This window comes from Schistocerca gregaria, chromosome 8, assembly GCF_023897955.1.
Source record: "Schistocerca gregaria isolate iqSchGreg1 chromosome 8, iqSchGreg1.2, whole genome shotgun sequence".
In the NCBI taxonomy this organism is placed as follows: domain Eukaryota; kingdom Metazoa; phylum Arthropoda; class Insecta; order Orthoptera; family Acrididae; genus Schistocerca; species Schistocerca gregaria.
Window position 1 is genome coordinate 454,316,980 of NC_064927.1, and position 24,131 is coordinate 454,341,110.

The window sequence follows — 24,131 nt, forward strand, 5'->3', positions numbered from 1 at the left end:
GATCCAAATGCAGACTGGATTTCTGCCTATTAACTGAGTGAAAGCTATTAATTCTTGGGAATAAACTCATATTGTAAACAAAAAATGACATTAAAGATCATAAATATTGAGAGGCCACTGTCAGAATTTGAGTATAATAGGGATCGACAAGAGATTCATGAACTTAAACGCATACTGCTCAGACTGCCCATTCCCAAGCCAAAAATATCCATTGTGAATGGAATGAGTTATCCCAGAATATAATCCTGTATGTCATAAGTGAATGAAAATAAGCAAAGGAGACTAATTTCACATTGGACTCTCAGTTAAGGTAGATACTGTTCTAATGATAAATATAGCAGCATTCAGTTTTTGAATTAGATCCTGAATATGGGCCTTCCATGACGGTTTACTATCTGAACACTCAGAACGTAGAACTGTTCAAATTCACTAATCACATGCCCATTCTGTGTGTTCCACATGTCAGTTTTAGTTGAAGTGTGTGTTAGAAACTGTAAAAATTGAGTCTTTGTGATTTAACATCATTATTTTTTTTTAGACCATGAACTTGTGTCATGAACTGCTGTAATTAATACACTGACTATGTTGCACTTAATATCCTTCACTACCAAACAAGTGTCATCAGCAAACAGAAATATTTTAGAATCACCCACCATATTAGAATGCATATCGATTATGTAAAGTAAGAAACAGTAGTGGTCCCAGCACTGGCCCTTGAAGTACCTCCCACTTAACCATGCCCCAATCAGACGTCAACTCATTGCCGTCCTCATTACTGTGGAAAAGGACCTTTAGCTGTCTGTTCTTAAAGTATGGAATAAGAACCAATTGTGACCTAATCCTCATATTACGCAGTGGTCCAGCTTCTGCAGTAACATATTGTGATCAACAAAATCAAACACCTTAGTTAAATCAAAGAAGATACCTAGTATTCAAATCTTTTTGTTTAATCCATCCAGTGCCTCGCCGAGAAAAAAAAAAAGAGTATAGCATTTCAGTTGTAAAGCCTCTTCTGAAACTAATTTGTATGTTTGACAGTGAATATTGTGTACTGAAATGATCAATCACTCTTATATAGATGGCCTTTTTGATAACTCTTGCAAACGCTAAGTTCTTATTTACTTCAGCTGCTGTATTCAGAAAGTGAATGTTAAGTACTGTACATTTGTACGTACTTACTGGTAACAAAAATTACATATTGACTTTGTATCCTCGATCCTGTGTTGTTGCCATACAGTTCCTTCGTGATTGATCAAATGGTTTCAATTTTATCATGAGAATTACCTATTCTATTTGCATACCACATGTTTTTTGCCCTTATAATGACATTTTTGAGCATCTTATAGTACTGTTTGTAGTGGACTGCTGGGGCTCAATTGTTACTATTCCTAACATTTTGATATAATTCCCACTTTGTTCTACTAGAAATCCATATCCCATTAGTCAGCCATCCAGATTGCCTGTTAGTGCCAGTGTGGCATTTTAAAGAGCCCAGTAGAAGGCAACTTTCAAAGAACATGAGAAATGTGGTGAGGAATGCATTATCTTTATGTTATGTGGACTATAAACTTCATGCAACTCTTGCTCTTTAATGAAGTTTGAAAAAGTCTCTGTTCCCACTGAATTAACATTTCTGGATATTTTGAAATTATATTTATCTTCTGTTCATGCACAAATTCCTTTTAGTGTTGAAATTTGTGCACCGGTCTGAAAGGCCATTACCCTATTACTAAGGGCTGGTATACATATGAGAGGTTTTTGCTCTCAGAGAGTTTGGTACTCTCAGGGGCAATTTGCAGATCTGTTTACACTAGGGATCAACTTTTGCTGATAGTTACTGTATGATACTTCCTTGCGAGTACTTTCTGTAAGTATATGAGAGTCTTGTGAGGGTTAGTTTCGAAAGCATTTACGCACAGCAGGATGAGAGTGCGAGAGCCAAGAGATCACTTTCTGTGAGATTTTTCTTTCTTTGTTCTGTGCATGAAGGAAGAGGCTGTGATGGAAGACCATTGGGCTGCAGCTGCACTTTTAATATGCAAAGGGGCAAGGAAAAAGTGTAAATCGCCATGTTCGTGTTTGATAAGAGAGAAGATCAGGTAGCAGGATGATTTTGGAGCATGCAAGAATCCCACTGTTGAGCTTGTGATGGAAAATCCACAAATCTATCAAAATTTTATGAGATTGACATTGATGGAGATGGAAGAAATACTCTTTATAGATGAACTCAGAGTTGCCAATTTTGATAATAATGTGCATCAATCCATTAGTGTTAAAGACAGACTGCTGATGCAGTATCTGACTAAGAGATGAACTCAGAGTTGCCAATCTTGATAATAATGTGCATCAATCCATTAGTGTTAAAGACAGACTGCTGATGCAGTATCTGACTAAGAGTTCTTATCAGTTATGCTGCATCTCCTTTTCATCAGAAGTAGGAGAAGCATAAAGACAGAATGCTGCTGAATTTTGTAAGATTACTGTTGTTGCAGCTCGTCTAAATATTGATATGTGCAACATGAGTGTAGTAAGCAATAGCACCAGTGAGTGTCAGGGTAAGAAAAGGCTGTGGCAACGAAAGGTGGATTTTTCCCTGTGTTTAGTGCCACAGACAGTAGAAGTTGGTAGGCAGATTTATTGGTGAGTGGACATGGTGTATGATCATACAGATCGGTCACGAAAATTTGATTTTGAATAGATTTGTCTGATCGTGAAAAATGGTTCAAGGTTTCATTAAATTGATAATCAGGTAGCTCATTTAAAAGCAGTGGCATATAGTATTCAGTGAAGTTTGATTATTGTGGAAATAACTAACAGTGGAAATGAAGGGTTATTATCAACATTGGAAACCTAATGTAAAATGATTAAATCACTTTGCAATTTTTTTCTGTCTCCTGCTTAGGACAAGAGAGAAGCAAGAGGTCTATGATATGAAATGGCAAGTGATGAGACTATAGTTGGGGAGATTTTAGAATGTTGATCAAGTGCTGTAGTTGTTCTTGATGTTACTTCTACAGCATTTATAACTGTAGCTGGCACTTCTCCTCCAGCACATAGAATTGTTGTTGGTGAGCCAGTGCTGTTGTGCTATAGAAAGAAACTTCCACATGGGATTGGAATGACTCCTTACCCTCTCCCTTAAAACCCACATCCTTTCGTCTTCCTCTCTCCTTCCCTCTTTCCTGATGAAGCAACCATGGGTTGTATATATATTTTTAGCAGCACAAGGATTTGATAGGCCACTCAAAGTTTGAACCAAAACTGTCAACAACAAGCAGCAACATATTCATTGTCCCATCGACAACGAGGTCATTAGAGACGGAGCGCAAGCTCGGGTTATGGAAGGATGGGGAAGGAAATCAGCCGTGCCCTTTCAAAGGAACCATCCCGGCATTTGCCTGAAACAATTTAAGGAAATCACGGAAAACCTAAATCAGGATGGCTGGAGACGGGATTGAACTGTTGTTCTCCCGAATGTGAGTCCAGTGTACTAACCCTTGCGGCACCTCGCTCGGTCATATTCTAAGGGCCATCCACAAGAGAAGTCTAAGTGGTAGGAAAGTGTTGATAGCTACAGTGGATAAAATGAAGTGTAGAAATTGCGATGTTTTGAAAGCAGGAACAGAATTGCTGGATGATAACTGGAAAAGGGTAGTAACGGGCTTCCACTGGCTTGTTCCTCAACTGTGATGTTAGTAGTTGGCTGATACGAGAAAAGCAATTCCATCCATTTGGGCTGATCATTAATAATCTGACTGCTATCTCATCACTAGATGCACAGGATACAGCACTTCCTCTCTTTTACTGTCCCTCGCACTAATGTCATCTTCTTCTTTCCTTTAGCAGTCTTTTTTATGCCTCTCATAAATCAGTTAATTTTTATGTTACTGTAACTTATTCATATTAATTTAATAAGTTTTGCTTCTACTCATGTTTACAATAAGTAGGTACACCATTGTTGGATTTACACTATTACTTTATTGTGTAATGCATATGTTAACAGTTTCTTGTCCATTTAATGAGTGATCTGTCAGCATTCCAGCATGTGTTGAAATTTCTTAATAGTAGTGTAGGTCACATAATGTTCTTTGACATACGTTGACCAGCCAGTTTGTGAAGGTGGCAATTTCTGGCTGAAAAATACAACTAACTGTTTCAACACAGTTGTTCTTACAGTTTACAATGCGGCTACTACAAGAGACAGAGATGTGTGTAGTGATGGATTAGATAAGCATGCTGCCTCTGCCTCTGCAAAAAGGCAGTGGCATGTGCAGTTGTCTATTACAATGTATTTCCTGTTTTGAGAGAACCTTTAAGAATCTCTTTAAGTGGTGCAGTGATCAGTGCTTGCTTACAGACAAACCTTTGATAGAAGTTTGCATAATCCAAGTATTACCTTTGCTTGCATATTGCAGAAGGCTTTGGAAATGTGGTAATAACGCTCACTCGATGCTGTGGTGGGCGAATCCCTTGCCCACTGATTGAGTAGCTCAGAAACTACTTCTGCTACTTCAGAGATGCACGTGAATGTATAAATGATCAAGTAGTGTACATGTAGCTGTACACAAATGTGTGAAAGGTGGTAAAAATGTTCTGTCTCAGTGTGTGACATGAGATTCTCACCGATGTATACAAAGCAGAATGGCAGGGCACATATTATGCCACCTATGGATCACTGAAAAGCCCAACTGGCATTCAGATAGAATCAAAAGTCCAAATGGTGTACAAATCAGCTCTTGAAATATCATGCAGACTAACAGATCCTTGCTAGATGGACAGACAAGGTGTTCATTGAAAATATCTAATTGCCACGGATAGTCATGGTAAAATCTTCAGTTTACAAGACATTAAGCTGTCTGTAGGTGACAGGTTAGTGCCAATAGTTATCCTTCTTTGGTACAAGGTGTGGTGGTGAAGTCCAGTTGCTGTTTGAGTGGTGAGCAGTTGCTATAATTTTTGTCTGATCATCTTTAATTTTTCACGTGTCACTCTACATGGCCTCACATGTATGAAAAGTACAGACATTGTAATAATGTGATGTACAGTTGACTATAAGTACTCACATAGGTAACAAGTAGGTGATAACTAGTATAGTAGGCAACTACATGAAGTCTCACCTGTGTCTATGGTATGATGGAAATATAAATGGCTTGTCAGTCAGGTTGTGGAGTCAATGAAATGCTGGTGGCAAACATCAGCTTAAAGGCCCTTAGAGAGGCAGAAAACCTGCCCCAGTCATTGGGTAAATCACATTATCACTAGTGAGTCAATAGGTCAACTCACACTGAAAAGGAAACGTGGCCATCTGTGTGAAACAACTGTATGCCCAGATGGCTGACCAATTTCCAGCATAAAAAGTGTGTCCAGAAAGTAAGGCATCAAATTTTTTGTGATGAGGGGCATGGACCATTCAAGGAGAGTGGGGCGAGGAACCCTTAGTTTTACAGTGGTAGGTCACTCAGTTGCCTCCGTGCTCTTGGAAAAGTAGAACAGCTTCTTCTGTGAACCTCTACATGTTGGTTACATCGACCTTATGGTGGAGAAAGCCTTAGAAAAATGCTATGCAATGAAGTTTTACGTGAAGCTGACAAGATGATGGTATTATTCCTTTGCAGAACACAGTCGAACAGGTGGTGCAAGGTGTTTAGAGAAAGTCGATAGGAGGTTGCCAACAAGCCCCTCGCAGGACACTCACCAACTCATGATCAAATGACCCTGTGACTCGTGTGCACCAGCTACTAAATTCTAGCCATCGAGCGAGTTTTTGCCTGATCTCAGAATTATTGAACTTGCTAGAACCTGTTGTTCATGAGACTGTATTGGAAGACTTGGTCATGCGGAAATTTGTACCCAGGGTTTTGACCAACATGCATAAGCATTGCTGAGTATGAATGTATGAAGAACTCAACTCACTCTGTGAAGATGATCTTAGTTTCCTGAACAGTGTGAAGACTGGATATGAGTCATGGGTCTTCCAGTAAGATCCAGAGTCAGAGAGATAGTGTGCAGAATGCCACATGTCATCATTGCCATGCCAGAAGAAGGCTCACATGAGGGAATCACAGGTAAATTCCATGCTTGTTGTTTTTTTATGCAAAAGGGATAGTGCACTGTGAGTTTGTACCATCTGACCAGACAATCAATGCTCATTTTACAAGGAAGTGTGTAACGTAAGATGACATTTTGTTAGGAAAATTCATGGTAAACTCTTAACTCTTTTAGAAATTGAAGATAGTCAAATAAATATAGAGAGAAAAACTATTATTTTAAGGTAACTGAGCTAGAGCAGAGCAAAACACTGTTGCTAGGCTTCTGTTTCTGCAGAGCCAAGAATATATGCAGGAGTTGCACCTCCCATGGACATGAGTGGTGAGCAGACATCGTCACTTGCTGTGGTGGGAGTGTTATCTGTACAGCCGCTGATTGAAGATGTTGTGGTGGCTTAACAAAGAATTACTAAATACCAACAATGAATGTTATGTTAAATGTATTGTCATTTATCTATTCTACTGTATATTGACCAGAGGGAAGGAGGAGCCCGATGCTCATTGTGTTGTTGTTGTCGTCTTCAGTCCTGAGACTAGTCTGATGCAGCTCTCCATGCTAATCTACCCTGTGCAAGCTCCTTCATCTCCCAGTACCTACTACAACCTACATCCTTCTGAATCTGCTTAGTGTATTCATCTCTTGGTCTCCCTCTACTATTTTTACCCTCTACGCTGCCCTCCAATGCTAAATTTGTGATCCCTTGATGCCTCAGGACATGTCCTACCAACCGATCCCTTCTTCTAGTCAAGTTAGGGTATGTGATTTATGACAAGAAGTCTGTTGATGTTCTACTGTAATCTATTGTCGAGGTTTTCACATGGCTTGCTTCTATCATAAATTGATTATTATTAACTTTGTTACAGGATACATTACTTAAAGATGTGGATAGGACAGAAATTACAAAACGATAAAATCCAAGCTACTACACTATAGATATTAACATGTTGTTGTGGTCTTCAGTCCTGAGACTGGTTTGATGCAGCTCTCCATGCTGCTCTATCCTGTGCAAGCCTCTTCATCTCCCAGTACCTACCTCAACCTACATCCTTCTGAATCTGCTTAGTGTATTCATCTCTTGCTCTCCCTCTACGATTTTTACCCTCCACGCTGCCCTCCAGTACTAAATTGGTGATCCCTTGATGCCTCAGAACATGTCCTGCAAACCGATCCCTTCTTCTAGTCAAGTTGTGCCACAAACTTCTCTTCTCCCCAATCCTATTCAATACTTCCTCATTAGTTATGTGATCTACCCATCTAGTCTTCAGCATTCTTCTGTAGCACCACATTTCGAAAGCTCCTATTATCTTCTTGTCCAAACTATTTATTGTCCATGTTTCACTTCCATACATGGCTACACTCCATACAAATACTTTCAGAAACGACTTCCTGACACTTAAATCTATACTCGATGTTAACAAATTTTTCTTCTTCAGAAACGCTCTCCTTGCCATTGCCAGTCCACATTTTATATCCTCCCTACTTCGACCATCATCAGTTATTTTGCTCCCCAAATAGCAATAGCAATGTCAATGGCAAACCTCAAAATTTGTATTTCTTCTCCTGGATTTTAATACCTACTCCAAATTTTTCTTTTGTTTCCTTTACTGCTTGCTCAATATACAGATTGAATAACATCAGGGAGAGGCTACAACCCTGTCTCACTCCCTTCCCAACCACTGCTTCCCTTTCATGCCCCTCGACTCTTATAACTGCAATCTGGTTTCTGTACAAATTGTAAATAGCCTTTCGCTCCTTGTATTTTACACCAGCTACCTCTAGAATTTGAAAGAGAGTATTCCCATCATCATTGTCAAAAGCTTTCTCTAAGTCTACAAATGCTAGAAACGTAGGTTTGCCTATCCTTAATCTTTCTTCTAAGATAAGTCGTAAGGTCAGTATTGCCTCACGTGTTCCAACATTTCTACGGAGTCCAAATGGATCTTCCCCGAGGTCGGCTTCTACCAGTTTTTCCATTCGTATGTAAAGAATTCGTGTTAGTATTTGGCAGCTGTGACTTTTTAAACTGATAGTTCAGTAATTTTCACATCTGTCAACACCTGCTTACTTTGGGATTGGAATTCTTATTTTCTTCTTGAAGTCTGAGGGTATTTCCCCTGTCATGTACATCCTGCTCACCAGTTGGTAGAGTTTTGCCAGGACTGGCTCTCCCAAGGCCGTCAGTAGTTCTAATGGAATGTTGTCTACTCCTGGGTCCTTATTTCGACTCAGGTCTTTCAGTGCTCTGTCAAACTCTTCACACAGTATCGTATTTCCCATTCCATCTTCATCTACATCCTCTTCCACTTCCATAATATTGTCCTCAAGTACGTCACCCTTGTATAGACCCTCTATATACGCCTTCCACCTTTCTGCTTTCCCCTCTTTGCTTAGAACTGTGTTCCCTTCTGAGCTCTTGATATTCATGCAAGTGGCTCTCTTATCTCCAAAGGTCTCTTTAATTTTCCTGTAGGCTGTATCTATCTTACCCCTATTGAGATAAGCCTCCAAATCCTTACATTTGTCCTCTAGCCATGCCTGCTTAGCCATTTTGCACTTCCTGTTGATCTCATTTTTGAGACGTTTGTATTCCTTTTTGCCTGCTTCATTTAGTGCATTTTTATATTTTCTCCTATCATCAATTAACTTCAATATTTCTTCTGTTACCCAAGGATTTCTACTAGCCCTCGTCTTTTTACCTACGTGATCCTCTGCTGCTTTCACTACTTCATGCCTCAGAGCTACCCATTCGTCTTCTACTGTATTTCTTTCCCCCATTCCTGTCAATTGTTGCTCTATGCTCTCCCTGAAACTCTGTGCAACTTCTTGTTTAGTCAGTTTATCCAGGTCCCGTCTCCTTAAATTCCCAGTTCTCTATTAATGGTTCATTTAACAATATGTAGTTGAAATGATGGAGATCTGGTTATGAATGCTATTCATTACTCAAGGAGAGAAATGACCTTTTTTCCAGCTAATTCTCAAAATCTTCAGGGAAGAGGATCTGAGGTTGGTCAAGAAGATTATTAGCTGCTACTGAACAACAGTACCAGCTCTTTTTTTTTCAGTCTCTGTCTTCCTCTACATTTTTTACCCTCTGCAGCTCCATGTTGTTCCATGGAAGCTACTCAATGATCTCTTAACAGGTGTCCTACTATCCTGTTCCTTCTTCTTGTCATTGTTTCTCATACATCTTCTACTTGATGATTATACAGAGAACCTCCTCATTCCTTACCTTATCAGTTCACCTAATTTTCACGATTCATGTATAGAAACACATCTCAAATTCTCTGATTCTCTTCTTTCCTAGGTTTCCCACAGTCCATGTTTCACTACCATACAATCCTGTGCTCAAAACATACATTTTCCAAAACATTTTCCTCAAATTAAGGTCTGTGTTTGATATCAGTTGACTTCTGTTTGGCCAGGAATGTCCTTTTTGCTAGCACTAGTCTGCTTTTTGTGTCCCCCTTACTCTGTGCATCATGGGTTATTTTGCTGCCTAGGTAGCAGAATTCCTTAATTATGTCTACTTAGTGATCACTACCACTGATGCTAAGTTTGTCACTGTTCATTACTGTTGTTTCTCATTACTTTCGTCTTTTGTCAATTTACTCTCAATCCAAATTCTTTAATCATTAGACTGTTCATTCTGTTTATTGCATCCTGTAATTCTTCTCCATTTTCACTGAGGATAGCAATGTCATCAATGAATCTTATCATTGATACCCATTTATCTTGAATTTTAATTCCACTCTTGAACCTTTCTCCTATTTCTGTCATTATTCTTAAACGTATAGAATGAACAGTAGGGGTGAAAGACTACATACCTGTCTTGCACACTATTTAATGTGAGTACTTCATTCTGGGTTTCCACTCTTATTGATCCCTCTTGCTTCTTGTGTATGTTGTATATTAACCGTCATTCCCTACAGCCTACCCCTATTTTTCTCTGAATTTCGAACATTTTATATTGTTGAAAGCTTTTCCAGATCGATAAATCCTGTGAATGTGACTTGATTTTTCTTTAGTCTTGTTTCCATTATCAACAACTACATTAAAAGTGCCTCTCTGGTGCCTTTACCAGCTCTACAAGATAAATCTATAGGCGACTGCAGCATCCAAAAGAGATTAGCAAAAAAATCGAATCTACAAGTCGTGTGCTATGACAGGAGGATATATGTAATTGTAGGTTTGATGTCTCCCCATGAGTACTAGGCACACAATAAGCGAAATCACAAGGTGGCCTGCATCCAAAAGGAGTTCCACATTTTGTGGAAACTGCACCATGACAAGATGGCCGGCTCACACCGTCTTTGATGTGATGGCCTGCCTGACTCAGGTCAGTGTGACAATTGTTGCATCCACCCTACAGGCACCAGCAGGTGTTTTTTTTTCTTTCCTTGACTGAAAAGGGGTTTCAAAGAAAAGTATCTCAAGTCAGTGGACTACATGCAAGCTACTTCGATGGCTCTCCTGAAGGGCATCCCAATTGGAGAGTTCCAGAAAGCTTTTGGCACATGGAAATTATTCTGACAAAAATTTATTGATGCAGAAGAGTCATACTTCAAATAATTTTAAATTTTTGAACTTATCCAATCAACAATGTTTTTTAAAAAGTGGCAGATATTACTTTCTCGACAAACACTATGCAAGGGAGATTCATGTATTCATGAGTTAGTGGAAAAGGAAAAGACTGTGCGTGTGTTGGTGGAATAATGAGCCATGAGGCAAGAGGTTGCAAACAGGAATTCTGTAAGGGTGGAAGAGGATACTGTGCAGGTTCAGTGGATGGTGGAATGTGCTGCATTCAACATGGGCATGACAACCAACAAGCTGTCTATCCACATAAATGGGCAGCTGGACCATCCTGTTGCTGAGCACACCACCCAAAATGATGTTCTTCATTTCAATGGCTGCTTCATAGGCTGTGCCACCTGTACCCTTCCTTCCAACACCAGCTTTTTGTAACTGCACAGGTGAGAACTTCCTCTGCAATATATCCTACGTTCCTGTAACCCTCCTGGCCTCAACGTTCATTAGTCATTGTCCTTGCCCATCTAGCGCCTTACCTGTTCCCATTCCAGCACTACACAGCCCTCTAGTCCACCAACATATCCACAGTGTTTTTACTTCTCTTCTTTTCCGCTAAGCCCCCCCCCCCCCCCTTCCTTAGTCTAACTTCCCAACTGCATCTAGCTGTCCTACCCTGTCTCCAGCTTGTCCCTGTATCCTTCCACAAGCAGCATTTTACCATCCATCACTGTTACCCTGCTAAGCCTCCCCCTTCCCTCCCCAGCCACCTCCTTATCCCCACCACTTGGTTGCTTCTCCCATAATGCGTTGCATTGCTGCTCGCAGTGTGGCCTTAGCAGCCAGAGACTGTGGTCACGTGTGTGTGAGTTGCATTTGCATGAATGTATGTGTTGTCTGTTTCTGATTAAGGCTTTGTCAGCTGAAAGCTCACTTCCTGACAGCCTTTTTGTGCTGTCCATTTGTGACTAAACATCTCTGCTTTGTGGTGAGTGGCAACTATCTTTTTCATAATATTTTTATGTTTCATCACAGATTTTCCATTGTTGAAGGTAACCATATATTCTATAGACTGTCTAGCACTTTAAGGCATGCAGTCTCCAACTGCTTCAGTACACGAAAGTTTTTCTAAGTATTTGGTCTCAGACTGCAACTGCTGGTGGATAATGGCTTGCTTGATTGTGCAGTACCTTTCTCTACTTGACAGTGCACATTGATGTGAATCAGAACAAGTTGATATTCTAGCTGCATGAATCATAACAAAGTATTGTGTCACCAAAGTGGTGTCTTTACAGCAATAGATCCATATCCAGCTCAACAGCAAGATCTGGTGCAGTGTCCTTGGGGATCCTTCATAACCTGATGACTCCAATGATGCCCCTGCTCCTCCGTCCCTCCTGCCTTCTGAAAAGTGGCATTTGACTGCACCCATGGCCTTGCATACCCAGGCATCTGTGCTTCTGCCACCCTAATGAAACAACACTTCATCTGGCCAGGCATCCAACATGATTGCCGCTACTGGACCCAGTCCTGTGTTCCATGCTAGCGCGCCAAGGTTGGATGGCATGTTCACTCCCCTGCAGCCACCTTCACCTCGACACAATACTGGTACACACACGTTCTCCTCGATACTGTTGGCTCAGTACCCTCCTCCAGCAGGTTTGATATTTGCTGACTATTATTGATAGATTTACTCACTGGCTGGAGGCCACCCCTGTCCCAACATTTCAGTCAAAACTGTGGCTGCAGCCTTTGTTCAGGTCTAAGTGTATCACTTTAGTTGCCCACACAACATCACTACAGATCACGGGTGGCAATTTCTAATGGTTTGGCGACAATAGAAGTGGTGCAAAACTGGATTGGGCACTCTCCTTTTCTCTTATTACAACTGACTTACTTGAAATGTTCAGCCAATCCTCTTCTCTGGATACGCAGCTGCATCGATCTCCCCAACTTCTTCTCTGAAGAAATAATGTTGGTTAGAGGGATTAAAAGAAAAACTCTCTTTCTCTCTCTCTCTGCTCTAGAAATAACTAGGTACTCTCATAATACTACAGAAGAAACACCAACTAGGTCATCACTCCACCCATTAACACAGAATGTTAACATCCCTGTGAGATATACAACTTTATGTCTTTAACATTGTATTTTCCTTTTTCTGATCCTGTTATAGGACCTACTAAAGCTAAGGCTTTGGGATGTATCACCTCTTGTACTCGGTAAGGTCCTTCATACTTTTGGGAAAATTTATGTGTCTCCTTCTTCAGGGCAGAACTTTGAAGATGCTGTTTTACTAGAACCAGGTCATTGACCTTGTATTGAGGTTCAATAGCTTTTTCATTATGTCTACTTACTCGTTGTCACGCCCTTTCAACCAAGTTCTTAGAAACTATTGTTTGATTAAATTTGTCATCAACAATAGGTTGTTCCAGCCAAGTAAAACATTTAATAAGAGGTTCTCCCACAACGGGTTGGCCTGTTACTTGCAAAGGTGTTAATTCAGTTGATAAATGCAGTAATTCATTTAAAATAAGCTCAAAGTCTTTACTATCAATGTCCATGATGTATGTTTTTCATGGCAATAGGTGCAGCATAATTTTCCAACTTCTTTCATAACCTTTTCACTTGGATTGGAAGACTGTTTATAGTTGGATATTAGTACTTCATGAACGCCTTCCCACACTAAAAATTATTTAAATTCATTACTGACAAATTGTGGCCCATTGTCTGTAAGAAATAATTTTGGTTTGCCTACCTCGAGAAAGTATTGTTGCAGACAGTGAATCACAGTTGGTGTTTTTGCTTTCTTAATAGGATATAATTTAACATACTTCGACAAACACGATTGCAGTATTTTCTCGATACATGTCCATCCTGCACACACAAAAACTGGTGGCACGGTAGACACATTTCCACTCTCCGACACTCATACTTAAAATATTGAGTGTTCGAGATGGTGGAAGAACGAGCGTCTCTAGAATTTACCCCAAAATTCTCGAGGCACTACAAGTTCACCTTGGCCCTCTTCTGATCTCTGGCAGCCACTTCTGGCTCCAATTTTTACAATACCATCAGTTACCACCCTGCAGCTAATGGCATGGTGGAGCAGTTCCAGCGCACACTTAAAGCTACCCTCACATGCTAGTTTTCTGAATGGTCTGCAGCCCTGCCCCGGTAGCTGCAGCCTCTGGATAACACGCAAAACTTACTTGGGAACTTTAGCTGCTGAGCTGGTATATGGACAGCCATTTGCCACTCCGGCGTGTTTTTGGAAGTGACCCCAGTCCTTCCTGACAGCATCATCCCAGGTCTTGTACAGCAGATCCAGGTCCACATGGCCCAACTGCGGCCAACACCACTGCAAAACAATGGTTAAAATGGCTCTGAGCACTATGGGACTTAACATCTGAGGTCATCAGTCCCCTAGAACTTAGAACTACTTAAACCTCACTAATCTAAGGACATCACACACATCCATGCCTGAGGCAGGATTCGAACCTGCGCAGTCCCAGAGTGAAGCACCGAGAACTGCTTGGCCACAATGGCCAGCACAGCACTGCAGTGGCAGAGTGTGCATCATACCTTCATCCAGCATGCACACATGTCGTGCTTTGGGTGGATGCATACCAACCACCAATAAGCCCTCAGTATTTGGGCCCACAATGTTGCAATGTGGGGACAACACATTCCCCATTCATCTGAATGGGTCATGACAACCATCTCCACAGGTAGGCTCAATCCAGCCTACATCCTAGAGCCTCCTCCAACTAACGAGCTCAGCACCATCGAGGTAGAGTTCCCCACATCTACCATTGGATCTAGTCACAGCACCATCAACAATGGTCCCGATACAATGCAGGCCAACACCATCCTCTCTGGTGTTCCTGATGTGCCACTGGCTGATGCCACCCCTGGTACCATGTCCGACACACCACCAGCTGATGCTGCCTCTGGTCCACCACCAACTGACTGTGTGAGTGACACACTGCCCAGTACCTGGTACCCTGATGCCGCCACCACACTACCCCCCTATCCCCCTCCTTTCCCCCGCACAGGCACCCGTCATGCTCAACAGAGTGTTATCACCACTGCCACTAGCACCTGCACCATTGGAGCAGTGACACTCCTTTACATGCTGCCTACACCATGTGCAGAAGCTGCCCCTGCTTTCACTGGAAACCATAGCACGAGCACAGCATCAACAACTCATGCATGCCCCACAGCAAGCATTGTCAGTCACCTTCAAGCATCCCTCTGCACAGTTGACACCGGTGTTTTACTCTCAAAAGGAGGGAACTATGTGGTGACTCCTTCCATTGCCTCCATCTGTAGCAGAAGATGACACCCTGCATAGACCAGGAACCAGCCACACAATACCCTCTCTGGTCACTTCTGCTGTAGGGAGAACTTAGACGGCCGTGCTTTCTGGATGCTGGGCATGTCAAACCATTACTCGACCAGCCTCTTGTTCCGCTCCGATGAGGCAGCATCCCTGGCCACGCACTTGGCAGCATGCCCTTGCAACACCACATGATCTGTGTTGCTGTCCACCACATTTTGCCAGGGTATGCGTGAACAGCAGAACACTTATCCCGCACTCGTTGCTGTTGTCCTGTCACGATCCTTTTAAAGAGATGAGTGTTACTGCATTTTTTCCACGCCACCTTCCTGAGCTGCATCTTCTTTAGATAATTCTACTGCCTACATGAGTACAAAGTCTGATGCCAAATGCCCAATTCATCTCCCCAGTATCAGCAGTTGGAATATTGCATGCAGTCTAGTGCAAATAGGGCAGTGTGTGTCAGGACTACTAGGCCAATCTGCGAAGCACGCCACTGAAGCATTTTTCCCACACCGTCGGATGATGCCAAACAAAGGTTGCCAGCCATCCACGATCCATCCAGTCCAGACCCTCTTCGATTAAGAGGTATTAGCCCGTTTTGAATGTTAATATAGTCGTTAACTATTGGTGTTAGTATATTAGAACCAGCGCACAAGATTCTTCCAGCGCACCCCTTCATCTACTGCCATTTTCTTAACTAGCACACCTCTTAGGTATATACCCCCTTACCTGTAAAGAAGGGAATATAATTCTTTCCTTCAGGGGTTTACAAGTAGTATTCACAACCAAAGAATGAAAAACATTAACTACAATATTTCATTTGGCAGAAATTCAGTAATCAGACAGTCTTTAGATAAACTAAGGGAAGTCATCCTAACTGCTCTACCAAAACTCTTAAAAGTTTTGGATTGTATCTCTTCTAGTATTAGACATTTATTATTTAGATGTATGCAAACTTGCTATGTTATCATATATAACTTACACAAATAGGCACACATCCAAATTGAGCAAGAGAAAAATGTAATAAAAAGCTATGATATTCGAATGCCTTCACCAGGATGGCTGTCAACTCTAAACAAACTTCTTATCAAACCTGAAATTTCATTTAAGTTGTTTCAAGTGCCCAAGAGCTCTCTTCAGAGAACCCTTAGCAGCCTATAAAGGAATTGATTCTAATATTGTGTGAGAGCATGCTTATCAGATGACATTTTAAGTCAGAGCCTATGCTACAGATGAAGTAAAGATATGAAAGATACTACTTAATGTTCTTAAGATATAAATAATGTAACTGGATAGAAAAAATACTCCTTTCCTTCTCATCCTGTCCAGTAGGCCTCCCCTGACCTGAGCTTCTGGGTGACTTTTCCAAACTCTAACTCTTCACCTAAACCTCTCCAGTCCTTTTTGTTCACAGCCTCCCTTTCCCTTCTGACCTTCTGCCAGAAGAAGGAGCCACTGGCTCTGAAAGCCTACATACTTAAAAACTCTTTTTGTTTGTGTGTTCATTTGCTGCTTCTCGGTGAGTAGATTTTTTACCTATCCAATTACATTAAATTATGTTTTCCACAGCTTGCTTATAGATTTTTGACAGCTAAAGGTGTGGTCAGTATCAAATTGCAAAGTTTTATTTATTTTTGTTTAGACTTCCGGTGAACTAAAAATATTAAATCTCTGCAATGTCTCATTTGAAAATGCAAGCAAGGAAGAATCACAGCTATCATAAACTTCAGGCTCAGTATTGACATAGTGATTAAATCAATAATTCTGCACTGAATAACATAAGCTTAAATTGTTCATAAAAGCAATAAATGAAATTGTAATGTTTGACCTGTAACTTTTATTTAAGAAAAAAATGCCCATTTTATGCTGGAGATTGCTAGTAAACCTACACATCTCATATTGAAACACAGTGGATTATTTTTATTGTTTGTATAGCATTTTGTGATTGTGATATTACTGAATAAATTTCTGACGGTGCATAAGTTCATCCGTCTCTTTTTCTTTCCTGCTCTAGAAAAGGTCTGTGGAGTTTCAGCACCCAGGAATCCATTATGATATTTCTGTGCAACTGTATCTTATCATTACTCCCTCACTCTGCCAATAATTATTTATCCATTATATTGTTCCTGTAAAAGAGCAAAAAATAAACAGAAAAATCAAGTAGGGCATCTCAGTAGTAGTTAGATAAACAAAATTCCTAGTTACTGTAATACTGTGTTACATAGTTCCATTGTTGTAACAGCTTTTTTATTTTGTAACATGCAGCTCAACTTTGATGGAGTTCGAGTTGCTGCTGTGGAAGTTACGTCACAGAATGTATCAAAGAATGAATTTCTCACATTCTGGCAACAAAATGATATAGATCTTTCAAGAGGATTGGATTTTGCACCAAGAGGCTCGGTACTAGTTCGGTTCACTCATTTGCAACATGCACCATTTGTCACTCGATTTTTGGTAAGTGCTTTATAAGTAAAATACTTCAAGGATAATGTGAGCTACTTGTCAGATTTAATATTGATTTTGTTATTAGTTGTACAATAGTTACTTGTGTGAGGCAGTCCATAGTCACGTGTTATCTCTTTTGGTGCTGTTTCTTTTACCTCATATATTTTCATTCTTAGTTTACAATGATGCTAAGTTTGATTCATAACTTATTTTAAAATTTCTAAATCTCTCATACGTCTCATACCATTAGGCTACAATATAGTTTTGAAACAGAATATTTACTTATATCTAGATAAGCGAAGTAGTATAGACCATAGTGAAGGCTGTATTTTTATTGTAGCACTTTTGAGTACTGCCACAGTTTTCATAGTTGGCATGTTATACAGAGAAAGTACAATTAAACTTTTGTAATATTTTTAGTTAGTTACATGTACCATTTCTGATATTCATGCTAAATGTTATATTCACTCTCTTTGGTAAAGGTTTCTGTATATAATAAAAGTCAATAGTGACAATAACATTATATTAAGTTTTTAACTCCTGTTTTCTATTAAAAGAATTTCCTGAGCCCTTTTCCTAGTCCAAAATTACGTGAAGCAGTACTAACCTGGTTTGGGTCTCATCTTCTCATTCCCGGTAGCACCTCTGCCTCCAGGTCATCATCTCAACACTGAAAACTTTTGGGTATTGGAAGGTGTTATACAATAATGAATGCAACACCACTGTTTTTTTATTTTCATGTTGGCACACTTTTATTATCTTTAAACTGACTAAAAAAACACTTCTAATGCTTCCATTCATACTTAAAAAGAAAGAAGCTAGACCACTATCCAGTGATAGTTTTAGTGGGAAAACTTATTTTGGCTCTCCTCATTTCATTATTAACAGTTTATAGAAACAGACAGCTGAAGTCACCAGCACAGAACAAAAATATTTATGAAGTATAGTTTGATGAACACTGTTTATGTTTGCAATAAACAAAGAAGTTCCCATAGATATTTCACACATACATGTTGTTGACAAAAGAACTGACATGGACGAGTGAACTGTTCCAGATATGATGGTCGACCAACTTTTATTTTTCTCACTGGAGAATTTAGTATGAAAAAATAAAACTTCCAATGAACTTTTTTTAGGCTCCAACTCCATTACATAATCATGAACACCAACACAGAGACTCAGTCATATGGGTGTGTGGCGTCAGGTTGATGATTTCTGAGAGGGAAGGGTGTTAATAAACTGGTGTAAAAATATTATGGAATTTTGGAAACTACAAATTTTTTCCTAGAACTTCTGGGCTGAAATTTACTAGAGCTGCTGAGCTAATTATTGAGGCAATAATTCAGTGTACATAATTACGTGTTAGTTAACAAAGTAAAAAAAATTACAGAACTATTTTGTGTGTCTATCCTGCGAATTACCTATTTGGGAATACAGTATTGGTAATTATTGTAACCTACAAAAATTCTTAATTACTGACTTAATTGATTAATTATGGATGTCATTTGGTCCAGAAAATGCAGGACAACAAAAGTATAGTGTCAAACTTGGGAACTGAGCAGGTATACTGGCACTAAAGGCAACAGTAGTTTTGGGTGTTCCCTGACCTTAATATTAGCTATGTGCTAAATTAATTAGCTTCAGGAAAATGAAAACGTGTTACAATAAAGTCTGGAGTCACAGCTTACTAGTGGTATACATCAATGTTTACAAAATTATAGATAGTCACTCACAATGTACTATTATCAATTATTAGTTATCCTTGATTAACACAGTTTTCATCAAACCTAAATATACTACTGTAATTTTGTAGAGACCATAACATTGTGCTGTATACGTATTATAGTTGACACTCACAAACAATGCAATAAGTATATCCTTCTGAAGAAGGGCACCAAGTGCTCGAAGCTGGTAAAGAAAATAAATTTCTTTCAATTGGTTGCATATTATTTTGTTTTATTGACAATTAACACCTGATACTGACTTTACATAACATATAGTCTGAATAAAATTTTTACAGATTTGGGTACACACCACATATATTCATTGTGGATAACTAAATTTAAATGGAGCTTCAGAAAAAGAAATAAATGTAGTTATTACTAGGAGTGCCTTAAGAGCAGAGGGAAAGCTTCGAGCTTGCTCTATTTCATATCTTCCCCGATGCTCACTTCCATGTCAAAGAGTCTTGCATCAGAATTCAGTTAATCTCCCAGGTAGTTGCCCCTTCCTTCCACTTCGCTTTAAGGGGCAGGTGATACCCTCTCCCTTCCTCCTCCCTCCCTCCAATCACCCGAGCACACCCAGGCCTTAATTGTCTCAGTAGATTAACCCACAAGGGCTATGTCTTTCTGAAGTGCAGTCCTGAAATGAAACCATCTCCCACTATTATTCTCCACACCACCTGCTATCTGTTACCCTCCCAACTCAGACAATGTCCTTGTTAAACTGTGAGATATTCACAAAATACCACCCCTATTCCCAAAGCTCCTACCACTGCAGTCATTGCCATGAAAATACCTGTGTCAATGCAGAAGCCACCAACATTTACAACACTAAATGTAGTGCAACCATTTTTTTGTTTGTTGGATTTTGCTACATAACTTTCTGTGCAGAGACAGCCAGTTGACGGCATGCATTAATAGACATGGAAGAACCATTTGTTTGTGATATCCATTACTTAGTTTTTCACCACGCTCTATGCTGTGCTTCAAGGATCTGGGTGCCTGCTGTAACACGAGGGCCATTCGCATCCCCCCCATACCCCCCACCCTTCCCCACCCCTCACCTTCAACCAGCACTAGTTTCCCTGAGCTCAAGAGACGGGGCTTGCCATCCAATACATTCTCTCACATTCCTAAAATTAATCTCATTAGCCAGAGTCCCCCCCTCCCCTCATATTTCTTTATGGTATTTTGTTAGAAATGTATGCAATTTCATTCTTTACGCTGTCTCCTTCACATTATAGCAGTACTTTGTTTTTCCCCTCTCTCTGCTTCCCCTCTCTCTTTTTCTTTTTTTCTTTCTTTATATTCTTAAGCTCTGTTGTTCTTTTCATGTTTTGTTTTCTCTTCCTCTTTTAACCCATCTTGACTTCTTGCCCCATTCTTCCTATCACTCTGAAGTGAAACTGGTGCAGTACTTACTAATTTACTATCTTCAGACTTCTAGTCCTGTTGATACTTGTGTCTTATCTGTGTGACTTATTCCCCTTCACTTTCCATACTCCTCCAAGCAATTCATCTTTCCTCCATGAAGAAGGAGACCATTATTCCACAAGCTAGCAGCACTGTATTTAATTTTAAATGTTTATGTTAATTTTTTTTAGGTTGATAACAATGGGCCTCCAAGAATAGGTACTGTGAGAATTTTCATGGCACCAAAATTTGATGAAAGGGGTCTTCCAATGTTGCTTCGTGACCAGAGACGCCTCTTCATTGAAATTGACAAGTTTTTTGTGCAATGTAAGTCTCTCTATTATGTTTGCATGACATATGTATAATTTAAGTTTTTTGAATAGTGTTTATGTCATCTGAATACACTCTACAAGAATATTGTGGGTTAAGCAGAATAAAGTAATGTTTTATTTACATTCATTATTAAAAATGAATGTGAGATGCACAGTGACATCTAGGTGGCATTGTTTTTGTCAAGTTGTGTAGCTGTTAGGGCACCAATTCCTCATAATATGCTGAAACGGAGAGTATGGCACATGATAAGCATTTGAATACTGCAGCTAGGTGCCAGACATTAGTAGGATTTCAGGAAGGCAGTACAGCAAACATCAGATGAGAAATTCACCATCAGTGTTGTTCTGTCTTGACACATATGTTTACATGTAATATTGTTAACTGTTCTTGAATAGAGCCAACATTTTGGAAAGGAGAATATAATATTTGCTCTATTCAGAACAGTTAAAGATCTGACAAGTCAATGTATCTCATAAGTTATTAATGCGTTTGCATCAGTATTCCTATCATTTAATATTAATTTAGACATTTTTTGGATTAAGCAGATTACCTGTGTCAAGATATACCAACCATATACAGATTCAGATTCTTTATTAGTCACTCAGCATTATTATGTACAATAGACTTTGTCAGTTCACTTAACCTATTAATTTTATAAATTTTTACATATTTAAGTTGATATTGGGCATTTCTAAAAATTCTTCTAATGAATAGAATGAGTCAGTTAATGAGAAGTTTGTAACTTTTCCTTAAATACTTTGACTGGGATGCTTGAGGTATGTTTAGACAATTTGTTATGTATTTTAATTGCCATGTACTTATGACTATTGTTAGTTTTTGCTAATCTGCTTTGTAGCAAGAGCAGAGATGTACAGATTCTTGTACTGTAGTCTACCTTTGATTTGTTACACCTAAATTTGGTAGTTCAACAAGTATATGGTTAACACTAACTGTTAATATTCTGTATTCAATGAACATTGGTTTACAATGTATCCTATTATCTACCTTTGCCATTACTCTGATTGCTTTCTTCTGGATCACCAGAATTTCATATATTTTTTTGGTGTTTCCCCGGAGTATTAACTCATACTTTATAACATACTGAAAATAAACAAAGCATGCTGTCCTTACATATTCAGCTGATATATAACTCTTGACAGCCTAACCACTATGTTTTCCACATGAGAGTTCCATGTTATTTTATTGCAAAGTATGATACCTAAAAATTTTGCGTTTTGTTTTTCTATTTTTACAGTCTTTGATAGACTCAACCACATATTCTGGATCTATTTCTCATTTAAGAGTAGACCATTCACATTGCATTTTTTTTTTTTTTTGCCAAATTCATACTTCTAGCAAGGTTATCAAATACATAGTTTATAGACAGAAAAATTGTATCCTGTGCATACATATTTGTCTTTACATCTCTGTACCCTGGTAAGTTGTTTATATGTACAAGGAATTGAAGTGGTCCTAATTTAGATCACTGTAGCGCCCTGTGTTGAAGCTCAAGTGTGTTTGACAGATGACTTCCTGAACTCACCAATTGCTTCCTTTTATTAAAGTATGATTTGATGAGTTTTAAATTTTTGTTACTGGAATTAGTGAAATTGGCCTATAGCTTGCTGGATCAGATTTGCTACCCTTCTTAAAGACTGGAGTCACCTTGGATAGTTTGAGAGGATCAGGAGAAACTGCTTCTACAAGACAAAAGTTTATAGAATTTTTAATGGCACTGTGTTGTATCTTTTTTTACCCTTATGTAGCTCTTTCTTATTCAGTTTGTTAATGGTTATTTGAATGTCCTTAATTTGATTAGAATTATTTACTTTGCCAAGGCACTTTTACAGCAGTAGCTTATTTTTTAAATTATTTCGTTAGAACAACATTAGCTTTTAACATACCTACTAAGTAGTTGTGGAATATTTCATAAATTGTTTGTGCACTGGAATCGCATCTTTGACATAGTTTGTCCCAATTGGTTATGTTCGGCTGGTGTGTTAGTTATCTAAGATTTTTTTTGTTAGTATTAAGTAATTAGATTTTGATGGTTTTCATGCAGCCTTATTCCCATTGCCTCTTATGAAGTGTCTGTTAAGACATGTAAATTTATATTGACATTTTTTGAACTCCATTTTGTTATAATTACTCAGTGGATATTATGTGGTCTGGGGTGTGTAGTTGTTGTTATGCACACATTGATTAATTAATAAAATGTTGTTTTGGAAAGCTTTCATGGGTATATTTAAAAAATGCCCAACAAATGGTTATGCGCCCAGCATGGGTGTGAAGGTAAGGTTTTATAAATGTTAAAATCGAAGTCGTCCACAGAAATCCAGAGCTGGTTCGGAAGTTACATGTTTGCTGATCATTCATACTTTGCCAGCTGATCATTCTTGGATGCAGATTGCTGATGTTTTTTCTCTCATTCAAAGCTAAAAATGAATGGTACAGCCTCAATCGGACTTCCAGTGGTTGAAAGGTTGATTGAGCATGAAAATTACTCGACATATAAATTTGCCATGAAGGCATATTTGGCCCATGCTGAATTGTGGGATTTGTTGAAAATGATCCTTCAGATCCGACGAAATGGGACAATTCTTGGAAGAAGGGAGTCAAAAAGGCACATTTATGGATTATACTTTTCATCAACAAGATGAATTATTCCCTTATAAGAGACACAAAGACAGCAGCAGAAGCCTGGATGGCCTCAGAAAAGTCATTTGAAGACTCAGGACTCACATATTGAGTGGTATTGCTTAGATCATTAATCACTACCAAATTAGATAAATGCTAGTCATTAAATGACTGCTGTGATCGTATAATAACAACTGCATTTAAGTTAAATGAAATGAAGTTTGCGGTTAGTGAAGATTGGATAGGAACTTTGCTCCTGGCTGGATTATATGATCATTATCAGTCAATGATCATGGCACTTGATAACAGTGGCACAAGTATCATGTGAGATTCTATTAAAGTGAAACTGCTACTAGACGTCAAGTCCAATGACACAAATGGAACTGAAGAATCTGCTCTATATACAAATAAGAAGAGGCCTACCAAATGCATTATTAATTGCCACAAGTGCAATAAACCAAATCGTGTTGCTAAATACTGTTCTAGCAAGGACGAAAAAGGAGGAAGATCGTCAAAAAATAATGATGACGCTTATTTATGTAGGAAACAGACAAAACAAAAGAAAGCTTTTCTTGCTCTTGATGGCAAACATTTTCACAGAATGGATATGTGGTATTTAGATTCCTGTGCCGTGACTCACATTACTAATGATGGAAAGAAGC

General features: G+C 39.1%; 1 protein-coding gene across 1 annotated transcript in view; it reads left to right on the forward strand.

The window, feature by feature from the left end:
• LOC126284216 (phenoloxidase 2-like) overlaps positions 1 to 24,131 on the forward strand; it is a 228,595-nt gene that overhangs the window by 131,737 nt on the left and 72,727 nt on the right. The window contains exons 10-11 of the mRNA XM_049982987.1: positions 17,183 to 17,371; positions 20,691 to 20,826. Coding sequence (XP_049838944.1) covers positions 17,183 to 17,371; positions 20,691 to 20,826 — 325 coding nt within the window. The remainder of the gene's footprint in view (positions 1 to 17,182; positions 17,372 to 20,690; positions 20,827 to 24,131) is intronic.